Source organism: Melospiza georgiana, unplaced genomic scaffold (assembly GCF_028018845.1).
Source record: "Melospiza georgiana isolate bMelGeo1 unplaced genomic scaffold, bMelGeo1.pri scaffold_29, whole genome shotgun sequence".
NCBI classification, from domain to species: Eukaryota; Metazoa; Chordata; class Aves; order Passeriformes; family Passerellidae; genus Melospiza; species Melospiza georgiana.
The window spans coordinates 3,838,367-3,853,833 of NW_026652215.1; the positions used below are offsets into that span (position 1 = coordinate 3,838,367).

The 15,467-nt window shown below is 50.9% G+C and overlaps 1 protein-coding gene across 1 annotated transcript; it reads right to left on the reverse strand.

Annotated features, from left to right (window-relative positions):
- Positions 1–3,539: 3,539 nt before the first annotated feature.
- Positions 3,540–4,355, reverse strand: LOC131096369 (olfactory receptor 14A16-like; the record flags this gene model as incomplete). The annotated part of the gene is made up of 2 exons (XM_058044708.1): positions 3,540–4,136; positions 4,248–4,355. Coding segments are annotated over 2 exons (705 nt in total), but the record flags the coding sequence as incomplete, so codon positions are not given.
- Between the last annotated feature and the right edge of the window lie 11,112 nt (positions 4,356–15,467).

A 15,467-nucleotide genomic window follows, 5' to 3' on the forward strand; every position in this document is an offset into this window, starting at 1 on the left:
TTTTCCCCAGCCTCTACCTGGCTAGAGGCAGGGCCCCTCTAAGCCTGGTTATCCTTCTTTCCCTGGATGTATGTCTTAAATGTTCCTTCAAGGGGATCAGACATGTCATCATCATCATACCCGGCAGTTCGGCTACGGGCAACTGGAGCTGTTTTCCTTCTCGTGGCTTCCTTCAATTCATGCACCCGTCATGCCAGAACAGCAGTAGGTTTTCCATCCCACCTTCTCATGTTTTCCCCACAATCACACAGGTAGAACCACAGCTCAGCTCGTGGGGTGTACCTTCTCTCTCCATCTGGGAAACATCTGCCTTGGATACCAGAACCTCTGATCTGTATTGCTGAGATTTGGAGAAGGTCTTCTTTAATCTCCTCTCTAAGCTTCTTATGATTATCCTCTATCTTATCCTCTAATTTCTGCAGACGTGTTTCTACCACTGCGATTCTGGCATGTGTTGGGCCATGTACAGCATCTGCATATGCTCGGAGCTTCCTTGCCATGTCAAGCGCTGTCTCATCCCTCTCATCCCTCTTCATGATGGCTAAGGCAGAAGCATATTCATGTGGCCCAAGTCGTACGAGTTTTCGCCACATCACAGACGTGCATGGTACCAAGTCTGGGTTCCTAGTTGTTACATCATCTGAGAAGATAATCTCTGCCATGGCCATTTCTCTCAGGCGTTGGATCCCTTGCTCTATTGTCTTCCACTGGGTTTGCTGCATATAGAGATTGTCTGCGCACAGGTATCTTTCTGCTATGCTTCTTAGGACCCATTCCCAGAGGCTGTGAGGGTTAGCCCCGGTCATCATTCCTTGGTCTATGACAGGATCCTGTGACAGGGATCCCAAATGCCTGGCTTCAGTGCCATCCAGAATTGCAGCCTTGCCTGCAGCATCCCAGAGACGGACCAGCCAACTAATTATGCATTCATCAGACCTTCGAGTGTAGTCCTTCCGTAGGCCACAAAGGTCCTTCAGGGAAAAGGACTCATCTGATCTTGCACCTGCTGCTTTGACTCCTGATTTTATGTCAGGAGGCATTGAGGTTCCTTCTCCTTCATCATCATCATCAGCAGCATCATCCCCTGGTCCATTGGTCTTGTCCGTGCATTTCCCACTTCTAGTGCTGGTAGCAACAGCCATGGGTTTAGATGCTGGCTTCGAGCCTGGGCTGTTGGCTGCAGCCTGAATCACCAGGACAGTTGCTGATTTGTCTCCCTGCCCCCCTGCCTCTGTCTGCTGCCCGACAGTATCTAGCAGTGTGCGATAAGCATAGGCCAGGGCCCAGCTCACTGCAATGACCTTCCTCTCCTTAGGCTCATCCTGGTACTTCTCTTTCAGATATTTCCCCACCTCAGCTGGGTTCTGAATTTGTTCATGGGGAAAATCCCAGACTATAGGGTCAGAGAATTCCTTCAGGATTTGGCCCATATTCTCCCATTTCCCACACCACTTAGGATTTTCCACATCGGGGTTTAGTCCTGAATCAGGGGTCTCACCAGCCCATCTAGAAATCTCAGCCCTCATTCTAGAGAATCAGCAGGCTGTATAGAGGAAGGTTACCAGATTGAATACCAGAAAGATGGTTTCTTTAACATTGAGGGGAAACTGAACATCCTTCACTAGTGATGCAACTGATTCATAGGAGAAGGAAAGCAGAGGCTGAAAAACCTCATTCCCTCCTGCTCCTCCTCCAACAAACTGGATGCATAACCACAGCCATGAACCATTCGTACCTGGAGCAGACTCTAGCATGTTTATAAACTTCTTGCACATCATTGCCACCAAGCCCAGCAGGATAGCTACTCTGGTCACTGCCCCTCTGCTGTAAAAACTACGTATTAGGGACAATACTAAAGCTATTTATGGATAAGAAAATAAACCTAGGGACCATAGAGGTATTAAAATCTCAAAAAACCCTAGGGACCAGAAATGCATGCAAACCTTCACCCCAATAGACATTATGAATTCAAAAAGCATGGCTATTAGCTGATTTAAACAAACACAGAGTAATAGCAACAAAAATGCAGTCAAAACAGGGTTTTTCCACTCTCTTGAGCCCCCAGGATGGGCGCCAATATTTTGTCCTGGTTTAGGGCAAATTTGTTAAAGAATCTGCAAAGGAGGGCCCCTCCAGAAAGCAAAACCCACACGGCCCCTCCCCCCAACCGGTTCGGGAAAAAATTCCTTGGAGAGAGGTGGAAAGAACCTGTTTATTTCAGGCACAGCAACTCCAGCACACAAAATGAACAATACTCGATGACACCGCTCTGAGAAAGATGAAAAAATCAGAAAGTCTCTTTCGGGGATGGTTGCTCTGTTCTCAGTCCCTCCGGCGCTGGGGCAGCTGCTGCAGCCAAACCTTCGGTGTTCCCGGGTCCCAGTCCGGAGCAGGTTCGAGATGGTCACAGGAACAGGAGAGGAGAAACAGTCCAGGAAGGAATTTGGACTGTTTAGCTAAACTAGCTAATAAGCAGAGGCCAAAGCAGAGCAGAAGCGAGAGCAGAAAAGAGAGCAAGCAAAGCAGCAAGCTGAAAGCAAAAAGTGAAAAACAGCCCTATGTACTTCTCGTCTCTGTGTCCCTGATAAGAGAAACCCAAACAAAACTTTCACTCTTCAGAGCCGGTCTTAAAGGCACAGAACAGATGAATGGGGATACAAGCATCATAACATCACCCCAGGACAGTGCCAGGCAGTGCTGGCTCTGAGCAACAGCGTCTGCAGTGGCACAGGAAACTCCCAGCTGATGGAAACAAACTTACTGGCTGAGTGCAGAGGCCAGGACAAAGCTGAGTGGTTTCCCTGCTGTCCCCCAGCCCTTGCTGGCACCAGGGGCTAATGGCATTTCTGCTCCCTCAGGTTCATGTCCCCACACCAACAGCATGGGGGTGCTCCCCCTGCTGTGTGCAATGCAAACAGGGGCTGCTGAGCCAGTGCTGCCGCGTCTGTGCCTGCAAGGATGGGGCACCTGTGTGAGCTGGGGGAGAGGCCAGGGCTGCAGAGGGGGGATGTTGTTGGCAGCTCCATGAGGACGCACTGGGACGCTGCCCTGGGCTGTGCAGCGCTCTGGGGATGGATCAGCCCCTGCTCTGCTGCTCCTTCCCGTCTGCCCCAGGGCCCATGCAGAGCCCAGGGCCACCAGGGCAGCAGGGCAGGGCCACGGCAGCAGCACTGGCAACACCAAGTGCTGCTGCTGCTGGGCACAGCTGCTGGGCCAGCACTGATCTGCCCCCAGCTCGGCACACAGACATTGCTGCTGCAGCTCCAGAGAAGGAACAAAAGGGCATCTCTGGTGAAAAGTTTCCTGGGAGATCCTTCAGTTCATTTACAGGCACTGAGAGCACAGCTCCTCATAGAAACAGGCTGTGGGTCACAGTAAAGGAGAAGGGAAAGAAAATGAGAAATGGCACAAACAATGACATCCCTTTGTAGACAATATTTTTAAATTAAAACAAAGATAAAGAACCTACAAAGTGGAATTAACAAGAAGTATTGAAGATTACTTTTATTACAAGTGATTGGCAGAAACGGGCCGGTAGTTTAATGTTTCTGAAAGCATCCAGTCATCAGTGCCCACATGGAAGCCTTGAGCTCCTCGTTCCTCAGGCTGTAAATGAAGGGGTTCAGTGTTGGACTCACCACCGAGTACAGAACTGACAGGGCCAGATCCAGGGATGGGTAGGAGATGGAGGGGGGCTTCAGGTAGGCTAAAAAGCCAGTGCTGAGGAACAGGGAGACCACGGCCAGGTGAGGGAGGCAGGTGAAAAAGGCTTTGTGCCGTCCCTGCTCAGAGGGGATCCTCAGTACAGCCCTGAAGATCTGCACATAGAAGAAAACAATGAACACAAAACAACAAAAACTTAAACAGACCCCAAGCGATGAAATCCAAATTTTTCGGAAGTTGGAGTGTGAGCAGGAAAGCTTGAGGATCTGGGGAACCTCACAGAAGAACTGGCCCAGGGCATTGCCCTTGCACAGGGGAAGGGAAAATGTATTGGCTGTGTGCATGAGAGCATAGAGAAAGGCACTGGCCCAGGCAGCTGCTGCCATGTGGGCACAAGCTCTGGTGCCCAGGAGGGTCCCGTAGTGCAGGGGTTTGCAGATGGACACGTAGCGGTCGTAGCACATGATGGTCAGGAGGAAAAACTCTGCTGAAATGAAAAATACAAAAAGAAAGAGCTGTGCAGCACATCCTGAATAGGAGATGTCCCTGGTGTCCCAGAGGGAATTGTGCATGGCTTTGGGGACAGTGGTGCAGATGGAGCCCAGGTCGCTGAGGGCCAGGTTGAGCAGGAAGAAGAACATGGGCGTGTGCAGGTGGTGGCCGCAGGCTACGGTGCTGATGATGAGGCCGTTGCCCAGGAAGGCAGCCAGGGAGATGCCCAGCAAGAGGCAGAAGTGCAGGAGCTGCAGCTGCCACGTGTCTGCCAATGCCAGCAGGAGGAAGTGCCTGATGGAGCTGCTGTTGGACATTTGCTGCCTCTGGGCATGGTGGACTGTTAAAAGAAGACATTGACAAATGCAACCCATTTCCTTGAGTCAATCCTATGTATTTTATTTGGAATCTGTGCAAAATCACTTCTGTTCCTGTGAGGGATTTTTGCTAAACATTTTTTAATTTTGAGTTTTTGCTGCTGAGTTCCTGCCTCAACTTTATCATTGCTCTCAGGCTGAAAACTGGGGAGACCCCAAGAAAACAGGCCTCCTGGTGCCCCAGTACAGACAGTGCTAGACCTCACACAGGAGTCCTTTGATCATTACAACTCCTCTGTTTCAGGGTGCCTGCGCTTAAAAATGTCCTGAAAAATAAAGTGGAGTTTTTGAACACTCCAGTTAAAAAATAATTTTCTCCAAACACTTCTCTCTTTCCCTGCGCAACTAGACAGGAAGAATTGCAAAAGATTGGTCTAGCTCTGTGCTGCCTGGAGTTGTGCCTACTGGGAGCTGTTTCTCTCTATCCAAGCCTTGTCCCTGCCAGTGCTGCCAGAGCCCAGCACAGCCCCGGGGGCTCAGCTCTGCCCTGCAGACCCCTCCCAGCATAGGGCACTGCCCGGGGGCATCTCCCTGGCAGCAGGGCCTTAAGGGCAGGGCAGACAAACAGAGATGCTGCAAGCCAAGGTACTACTGTTTCTGTCTGTAGGGAGAGGAGGCTGAAGAGGCACTTTCTGAGGGAGATCTGAGGCCCATCTGCTGAAGGCCAGGGTGACAGTGCAGGAGTCTCAGTGACACAGCCAAAGCTGACAGCCCCTTTCCCTTCCCTTTAGGAGAAAGCTGAGAGCAGCCCTGGCCATGCAGCACCATCTCCAGAGCAGGAGGAATCTGCTCTGATGGGGGTGGCTCCCTCCATCTCCAACTTCTCCCCTGCAGTATCCATGGGGAGCTGCCAGGCAGGGTGAGAGCTACCCATGGCAGGTGGCACATGCCCTCGGCTGGCCAAGAGCCCTGAGGGCTGCAGGAGCTGCTCTGCAGGACAGCCCTGGGCAGCCCTGGCTGCAGCCCCAGCTTCACCCCTGCAGCTGTCCCTGGCAGCAGGAGCCGTCCTGCCCTGTCCCTCTGACGGTGCCCAGGGCAGTCCCGCTCTGCAGCACATCCTCCTCCTCCTCCTGTGCCACAGAGAAACTGGGAGAGTCCTCCTGACACATCCCCCAGGCTGTGGGCTGTGCTGGCTTCAGGAGATCCCTCCAGGAGCACAGGGGACATTTCCCTGCACCCACACACTCACCATGCACAGGGCTGTGAAGATCTTTCCCCAGGTGAAGTCTCAGCTCAATCTCTTCCCAATCCTGATTGCCTTCAGCGTGTCTCTGCCTGGCTCCTGTCCCCTCAGTGCCTGCAGGCAGAGCCCTCAGCCCTGCTGGGCTGGGAGAGGAGCTGGTCCTGGAAAGAGCTGTTCCTTTAAAGCTCAGCAGCACAGACAGAGCACAAAAACTTTAATGAGACTCTTGGGGCTTTGGTGTTGTTTACATCAGACTCAGTCCCAGAGAGAGTCTTCAAAAAACTTCTGAAGGACTCAAAATGAAATTGTAAGTCTGAAGTTTCTTGAAGTTTTAATGGGTCCAACTAAGGAACATGAATGAGGAAGTGTCCCCAGGTTCCAGTTAGAGCAGAACACTGGAGGCAGTGATAACAGCTGGGGACAAGCAAGACAAAGGTGTCTCTGGTGCTGAGCAAAGCTCAGATGTGTTTGAGGAATGCAAAGGGCCAAGGCCTGAGCCCCAGCCCCTGGCCAGGAAGATCCTGTCCCTCCTTCCTTGCTCAGGGCTCTTCCCGGGATGGGCACTGGCATGTGGGGATGTGCAATGGCAAGGGCAGGAGCATGGGGCGGCCCCTGCCAGGCTGCTGAGCAGGGACAAGGAGGCAAAGAGGCCCCAGCCCTGCAAGGGTCACTTGTCTCCTGCTCCTGCCTCAGGCCCAGGCCCGGCAGCCATGGCCAAAGTGCTGCCCAAGTTGGCTCTGGCAGGGCTGTCTTGCAGCTGCTGCCCATCCCTGTGCCCTGTGCAGCCCAGGCTGTCCCACGGTGTCCCTGCCCTGCGCCTCTGTCCCTGCAGGCTGTCGGCATCCCCCGGCTGCCCCACCTGGCTGGGCCTTTCCTTTGCTGCCAGCTCTGCCTCTGCCTGCCTCTGCCTGCCCACACAAAGCCTGGGGCTGACCCAGGCTCCTTCTGGGGGATGTGCTGCACCACAGCCCTGCTCTGGGAGGGAAATTCCTTTCTCTTTGGGTCCTGTCTGGCCCTCCCTATCTGCCCTTTGCATTAATTCTTTCCTTCTCTGTCTGTTCTCTACTATGTCAAAAGGATCCACCATCTCTGAAACCACCATTCAGTCCATTCCAGGGCTCTCCTCTGCTGTCCTCAGTCTCCACCCCACTGAGCACATAGCCCCTTTGTCCCTATTTTGTGCTCATGTGCTTCAGGCCTCCAAACCCCACCTTGGGAGATCTCTCAGCCCTCTCCAAGGTATTGCCAAATGAAAACATTCTGCTCATAGTCTAAGAAAATCACCTCAGGACAAGACCAGTCAGACCTGTGTGTCCTGGCTACTTTTGCCTTGGAGCAATCCTTGGATAGATGGAATTTTTTAGGCCGAATTTCAGTTTTGCCCATGGGCACTTTGATGTGAGCAACGATTCTCTTCCATTGGTAGGAAAGCAGAGGCCCAGTGTTTCAGGGGCAGATGAGCAGCAGCCACCAAGGGCCAAGGCGAGCCAGACCTTTCTGGAATTGCAGCTTGTGCGTGAGAGAAATCCTTGGATACACATAATTTGGGAGGTAGAATACAAGTTTTGACCACTGGTCCCTTGATGAAAAGGCCCTTTCTTTTCCATCTGAAGGAAAGCAGAGAGCCCCAGGGTTTGATGGTAGATGAGAAGCAGCCCCTGGGAGGCCAAGCTAGCCAGACTTGTCTCTCCTGGCAGCTTTTGCTTGGGAGCTATCCTTGGATATATGAAATTTAGGGGCCAAAACTCAAATTTGGCCATGGCCCCTGGATGAGGAGACTGTTCTATTTCCATGGGAAGGAAGGCAGAGAGCCCCAGTGTTTCAGGGGTAGATGACAGGTGGCCATCAGAGCCCACAGTGCCAGCCAGAGCTGGCAGGTTTTGTCTGGGAGAAACCCTTCATATAGTGAATATTTTAGGAGGAGTAGCAATTTTGGCCATGGAGGAATAAGAAGATTCTTTTCCATAGGAAGGAAAGCACAGAACCCCAGTGCTTCAGGGGCTGATGAACTGCAGGCACCAGAGACCAAGGCCAGCCAGACCTGTCTGTAATGGCAGCTTTTGTGTAGGAGCAATCATTGCATATAGGACTTTTGAAGGTTGAATCCCAATTTCAGCTGTGGGCACCTGGTGAAGTAGGATGGTTCTTTTCCCTTAGGAAGGAAAAGGCAGAACCCCAGGCTTTCAGGGCAGATTTAAGGCAACTACCAGAAGCCAAGGCCAGCCAGACCTATTTGTACTGGGAGATCTTGTCTGGGAGAAAAAACCCTTGAATGTAGGAATTTTGGAGGACAAGTACCAGTTTTGGCCATGGGTGCCTGTGCAGGAGGGATGTTTCTTTTCCATAGGAAGGAAAGCACAAAGACCCAGTGTCTGCAGGCAGGTGAGACCCAGCTCTCAGGAAGACAAGGGAAGCCAGACCTGTCTGTAATGTCTGTAATGGCAGCTTTTGTCTGGAAGCAATCCCTGGATGTTGGGAATTTTGGAGGGGGAATCCCATTTTGGCCATTGATGCTTGAATGAGAAAGGCAGTTCTTTTCCATTTGAAGGAAAGCCCAGAGCCCCAGGGTTTCAGGGGTACATGAGAAGAGACCCTGGACATGCCAAGGGCAGTTGGACCAGTCAGGCCAAGCAACCAGACCTGTTCCCTTGTTTCCATGGGGCCCTGCAGTGTCACAGTGGTGGTGTCATATTGGATCCTTGGTTCCATCAGGCCCAGACGTGTCACTCCGGCCTCTTGTTTCCATGGGGCTCCAGTGTGTCACAATGGTCCCTTGCTTCCATGAGGCCTTGCAGTGTCACAGGGTCTCCTTGGGGCTGCAGTATCACAGTGGACCCATGGTTCCACGGGGACTCACAATGTCAGAAAGGTCTCCTTGGTTCCATGAGGCCCTGCAGAGCCCCTTGATTCAACGAAGCCTCCAAGTGTCATCATGGCTTCCAGGACACCATGAGGCCCCACAATGTCACAATTGACCTTTGGTTGCATGGGGTCCTGGACTGCTGCGTGAATCTTTAGTTCCATGGTGCCCTGCAGTGTCAAAATGGACTCCTTGGTTCCATCGTGCCACACAGTGTGACAACTGCCCCTTGGCCTGCCAAGACCCCACAGTGTCACAATGGTTCCTTGCTTCCATGAGGCCTTGTAGTGTCACAATGGTCTCCATGACCCCATAAGGCCTTGCAGTGTCACAACAGACCATTGGTTTCATGGAGCCCCACGGTGTCACTGTGGTCCCCTTGGCTCCACAAGGCCCTAAAGTGCCACAATGGCCCTTTCGTTCCACAAGGCCTCCAAGTGTAAAAATGGCCTCCATGGTTCCATGAGACCCTGCTGTGTCACAATGGACGTTTGGTTCCATGATGCCCCAGAGTGTCACAATGGAGTTGTTGCTTCCACGGTTTTAGAATGGACACTTCATCCCATGGCCACCAAGTGTTCACTGTTGTCCCCTTGATTCCACCAGGCCCTGCCATGCTCTAATGGCCCCTTGGTTCCAGTGGGTCCCAAAGTGTAAAAACAGTCTCCATTGTTCCATGAGGCCCCACAATGTCACTGCGCTCCCCTTGGTCCCACAGGTCCCCACAGTGGAACAATGGACTCTTAGTTCCATCAGGTTCCTCAGTCCCAATGGTCTCCTTGGATCCGAAGTGTCACAGTCACGCCTTGCCTCCATGTGGCCACGCTGTGTCACAATGGTTCCATGAGGCCACACAGTTTAACAAGGGACCCTTGGTTCCACGAGGCCTACCTGTGTCACAATGGACTTCTGGTTCCATGAGCTCTCACACTGCCAGCAGCAGTCTCCTTGGTTCTGCAGTGTCACCATGGACCCTTTGTTCCCTGAGGTTCTGCAGTAGAACACGGTCACCTTGGTTCCGTGAGGTTCGGCAGTGTCACAATGGACCCATGGTTCCACCAGGCCTTGCTGTGTCACAATGGCCCCTTGGTTCCAAGAGGTTTCTCAGGGTCACAATGGTCTCCTTGGATCCGCAGTATCACAACAGGCCATTGGTTCAATGTGGCCCCAATATGCTCAAATGGATTTTGGTTCCATGGGGTTCTGCTGTGACACCATGGACGCTTTGTTCCATGAGTTTGCACAGTGTCACAGCTGACTCCTTGGTTCTATGAGGCCCCGCTGTCAGCAAATCTCTTAAATATCAGAATAAGGCTCCTAAACACTCATTTGCTATTTCAGAGGGTATCGTTTATTCAGGCCTGAGGTCTAGGAGGCATAACCCTCAATCTCACATGGACATGTAATTCTACCAGTTGGCCCTGCCAGAGCCAACTTGGGTAGCACTTTGGCCATGGCTGCTGGCCCTAGGCCTGAGGCAGGAGAAGGAGACAAGTGACCCTTGCAGGCCTGGGGGCCTCATTGCCTCCTTGTCCCTGCTCAGCAGCCTGGCAGCGGCCGCCCCATGCTCCTGCCCTTGCCATTGCACATCTCCACATGCCAGTGCCCATCCTGGGAAGAGTCCTGAGCAAGGAGGGAGGGACAGGATCTGCCTGGCCAGGGGCTGGGGCTCAGGCCTTGGCCCTTTGCATTCCTGACACACATCGAGCTTTGCTCAGCACCAGAGACACCTTGGCCTTGTTTGTCCCCAGCTGTTATCACTGCCTCCAGTGTTCTGCTCTAACTGGAACCTGGGGACACTTTCCAGTCGTGTCCCTCAGTGGGAGCCATTAAAACTTCAAGAAACTTTGGAGTTTAAATTTAACTTTGAGTTCTTGAGAAGTTTTTTGAAGACACTCTCAGGGACTGAGTCTGAGGTAAACATTAGCAAAGCCCTGAGAGGGTCATTAAAATTTTCCAAGTCCTGTTATGGAGAAAGATTTCAAACACCTTGTAAAAAAATACACATTCCTATTTTAAAGGAAGTATTTTATTTTATTTCTCTTTAGAGCAGATCTGGTTGCAGAATTCTGTGATTGATATTGACCCAGGGTCTCCCCTCAGCAGCTCTGGCCTGCTCACAGAAGCTGTGCCTGGAGCTCTGACCCAGTATGGAAAACCTTGCTCCCCATTGCTCAGCCCCATCCTGTCTGTCCTAACTGCCCTGGGCCCTGCTGTGCTTGCAGAGCTGGCTGCACTCAGCCTAAGAGGGGTTTTCACTTTTTGGGGTTTTTTGAAGCAATCTGAAACTACTGAGTTTCCCCACTGCAAATAGACACACTGCTCAGGTGTGTGCCAGCCCCAGGTGCCACCAAAGGCACTGCAGAGCTGCCCTGGGCCAGCTGTGAGGGTGGATCATCAGCCCAAGCTGCACTGGGCCCCTCCAAGGGGCTGTGGCCATGGGCACTGCACTGACCCCACTGCTGGGTTTGGCTGCCACGGCCACCGTGAGAAATGAAACTGTCCTTGGAAACACTAGGGAGGACTGCGACATACTGGGGACACTGGGAACACTGTGGGAGGTACTGGGATGTACTGGGAGTGACACTGGGGAGGACTGGGGCAAACTGGGGACTCAAGGAATGCTGAGGGGGAATCTGGGTGGATTGGGATGGACACTGAGGGTACACTGGGACATACTGGAAGGTACCAGGATATACTGGGAGTGATACTTAGCGATACTGGGGACACTAGGGACATTGTGGGGAAGGCTGGGGACACTGGTGCATCCTGTACATGACATTGGGGGGAAACTGAAAGGGACAGGGAAGAAACTCAGGTGTATTGGGAGGGACTGGGCTGTACTGGGAGGGATTGGAGGGGTACTGGGTTTGTACTGGGTTCTACTTGGGTTGAAATGGGCTGTACTGGGATGGAGTGGAGGCTGGTGCATGGGCTCTTCCCGCCTCCTCCCCAAACCATTTGCCGAGACTCCTGCCCATCACTTCCAGCAGCCTATCAGCGCCAGAGATCTGGGCCTGGGGGCGGTACCTCGATGGACGCCTATTGGAAAAAAAAAGCTCCCAATATTACCAGTTAGATTGTGCCTGGGCCAGTCTGACCCTCGCTGCTGGGCCAAAGGCAGCAACTGCGGCGTGTCACCCCAGAGATACCTTGGCTTGCTGGTGGTTGCAGCTGGGCACTGAACAAGTCCAGGCTTGTAAGGGACCCCGTTACCTCAGGAGGAATGGCTTCAGGCGATGGTGAAGAGAAAAAGGAGAGGATTCTGCTGGAGGGTTTAATGTCCAGAGGTTTATTCCATGGTTACAGAGGTCTGAACGTGAGCAACTGCTCCAACAGAACAATGACCGCATGGTCTGATCACCTTTTTAAGCTCAGGGACAGGGGGAGGGGAGGTACAGGTGAGCCACCAACCAGGTGAGAGGGGCAGGGTCTCAGGGGAAGATGACACCCAGACAGGCCAATGACCTCTGGGCATAGGGGCATCCTTTAAACTTGACCAACCACACGATGCCTTGCTGGAATGTTAGGTCTGAGTGACAGGACTCACTCAGCATGGGGGTAAGGGGGAAGGGAGAGAGACATTGGCACACCTGGGAAAGTGACCTGGAAGGCCAAAATGGGACAATACAGCACACCACAACAGACGCCATCTTTTATTTTTGACTACAACTCCCATCATGCACCGCGGCCGGGTATAGCACCATTGCAGCCGGGACTACAAGCCCGTCAGGCCCCGCGCTCCACAGAACCCCGGGATCCGCCCCCATCTGTTCCCTAAGTGTCCGCCAGACCCTCCAGTATCCTTCAGTGCCCCCTCAGCGCCCATTCCGGACAAAAGTGTCCCCGGATCCCCTGAGTGATCCCAGCCCCACAGATGCCCGGTACAGCCACTTCTGGGAATTCATCTCCTCTCATCTCCCGCGGCCCCAGAGCCCCTCAGAACAGTCCCGCACCAAAAAATACTGCCGTGTCCTGAGCTCTAAGGAGCCTGGTTGGAATACCCAGAGATCCTTGCAAGTGCTCCCAAACCATTTAAGTTCCCCCGAGGTCGTCAAGTCGCGGCTTGGACACTAAAGTGTCCCCCAAGAGCCTTCCCGGACCCCCAAACATCGTGTTTTAATCACTTCCGGGGCTACAGCTCCCATCATGCTCCGCGCCTCACTGAGAGCCATTGCAGCTGCGCCTAGAACTCCCGTGATGCTCCGCGACCCCGTTTAACCTTTCGATACCCGCGCTTACAATTCCCATCACCCCCTGCTCCCCTGAGCGCCCCGTTGGAGTCCCCCAAGGGCCCGCCCGGATCCCGAGGGGCCCCAAATTCCCCTCCCTGACCTCCAAGGGCCCTCCTGGACCCCCAAGTGCTGCCCCGCGCCCCGAACTGTCCCTCAGAATCCCTGAGTGCCCCTCCAAATGCCCACCCGGCTCCCCAGAGTGTCCTCCAGACCCTCAAGTTCTCCCTGAATTCCCTCTCCAGAATCAAAACTCCCCCAAAAGGGCCCCAGAAATGTCTCCAGGGACCCCAAAGTGCCGCCCCTTGACCCTATATGAGAAAAAGTTTATAAAAATGGTGCCAAAAGGACTACAAATATTATTAGTTACCGTAAAGAGGAAGAAATAAATAGCCAATAAAGCTTAATTAATTAATGAACCGTATTGTGTTTACTTTAAACTAATGAGAAATAATTTTTTTGGTTGCTAAAATAGTATTGATTTTTAAATATAAATATAAAAATTAGGTAGTAAAATATTGAATAATACTATCATAACTAGAATAATATAAATATAATTTTGTTACCTAATTAAATTTTATTTAGAAGGAAAAATGCTTAACTCTTTTTCATGTTTTGTGATGTGAGATATGGTGAGGTTTGGGGTGAGGAACAGCTTGTCCAAACAGGCTCAGCCTGCAAGGGGCTCATTCTTCTCCCTGCCCAGACCTCCTAAGGAGACATTCAGCATCAAGATCACCTGAGGAATCCTTCTGTCCCCCTCTTCTCTGAAATAAAAATAAAAAAATATTTCCTTGACTAAAACCAAAAATCCTGATGTGCACTTGGAATCTCCCTCCTGAAGAGAACTCCAACTGACTCAATCCCTGCACAAGCCCTGGAGACTGGATGACAATGGAAGGGAGACAAAGAGCTCCTGAGGGCTTTCTGTATTTTAATCAGCCCCACGCTGGATTTGGGGCTGGCTCCAGGAGCCTCAGGCACGCAGAGAAGGATGGAGAAGCTGCTCAAGGAGTCAGCAGCAAAACTCCGAGTGCCTTGGAGCATGGCTGGGCCCCAGTGAGGGCAGGGAGTGCCCAAGGCTGCCCAGGGCCTGGTGAGAGCAGATCCTTGAGGGCAGGATTGCAGGGAGCCCAAGGCTCTGGGCAGGGAACTGCAGTGCTGAGCAAGGCCTGGCTTGGCTGGGTTTTCTCTCCTTTCAAGAGTCTCTGGGAAGGCACTGTTGGTTTCAGGTCCATGGTCCGTGTGCTGCTCTTGGCCTGTTCTGGTTAGGGTGACGAAGGCAAAAAGCTCTGACCATGGTTATGTTTTCTTTGGTTAGAGGTGTTATTTTAATTCTTCATTTGCATGGTGGCTTGTTCTAGGGGTTTTCATTAGGTCATTCTTTTCTGCTAGGTCTTACGGCATTTTCATATTTGGTTATTATGACATAATCCTTTTCTTTATGGTGTCGGGTGGTTCGCCATCTTAGATGAGTGGGAGTGACAGTAAAAGGTTTTAAAATCATGAAATTTGGGGAATTAGAAAGAAGCTAGACTTAGTGGGGCCCTGGAAAATGTTTAAAATAGACTCTGAAAATGTTAGAATTTGTGTTTGTCAGATCATGTGAAATTGCACCTGTGTAAGCAGTATATGAAAAATGATGTAATTGTTAGATGTGATGATTGTTCAGTAATTAAATATAATTATTGTATAATCTTAAGAAGAATCATGAGAAACTATTTCAGAAATTTAAAGGGGAGCCACGAGGAGCCCATGCTTGGATGAAATCTATGTATACAATAGAACAATATAAGTTTAATAATTAACATGAAAGTTATATAATGATAGAATATGAAAACATGTTCATCCTGAATGCATGTCGGAGACAGATTTGTGTTTGTACCCCTGACACCCAGAGCTCTTCAAAAAAAGCACCTGCATAGAATCATTCTCATGATTATGTGCTTCTGAACATTGACAGGAGCACTGGGGGAACACTGGGGGAACACTGGGGGATTTACATAATTATAAATCCTTTAACTAGCATTGGAACTTGACATAACTATTAAACATTCAACAAACAATCTATAATTAACATTGGAACTTTATATTAACTCCTTTAACAATGAACTTTATATCAACTCCCTTAATAATGTATTCTCTGCGATTTCCCCCTCTAATTGTTCAGTTGAGCTCAAGCATGCATCAATTAGCAAATACTTCTTGAAATTAAAATTTTTAAAATTGGTTGTGAATTTGCTTGGCATCTTGATGTTCTTGATCATTCATTATCATGATTACTTTTACTTTTTTTTTATTAAGCTCTTTTGCTATCATTACACTTGCTTGTACAACAGATGTTACAACTCGGATTATACAGTGGAGCATGCAAGGTAGGAGGATCAAACTAGCAATTTCGCATAAGATGAAAAAGGCTGGTTTTTCCCACCAGTTTCCTTTTAATGACCAGAAATTGTCCCACCAGCTGGTATCGAATGTAGGGGTCCACTCTTGTGTTCCAACATAACTTCCAGATCTCCTTTGAGATATTTCTAATGACTTCACTGCAGTCATCCATTTCTAAGCAGCACTGGGGGAGTTAAATTTTCCACAAATAATAAATAATCTACTGGTAGTCTGATTTGATACACCACAGTTCTAGTTTGGGATAGTTGGTC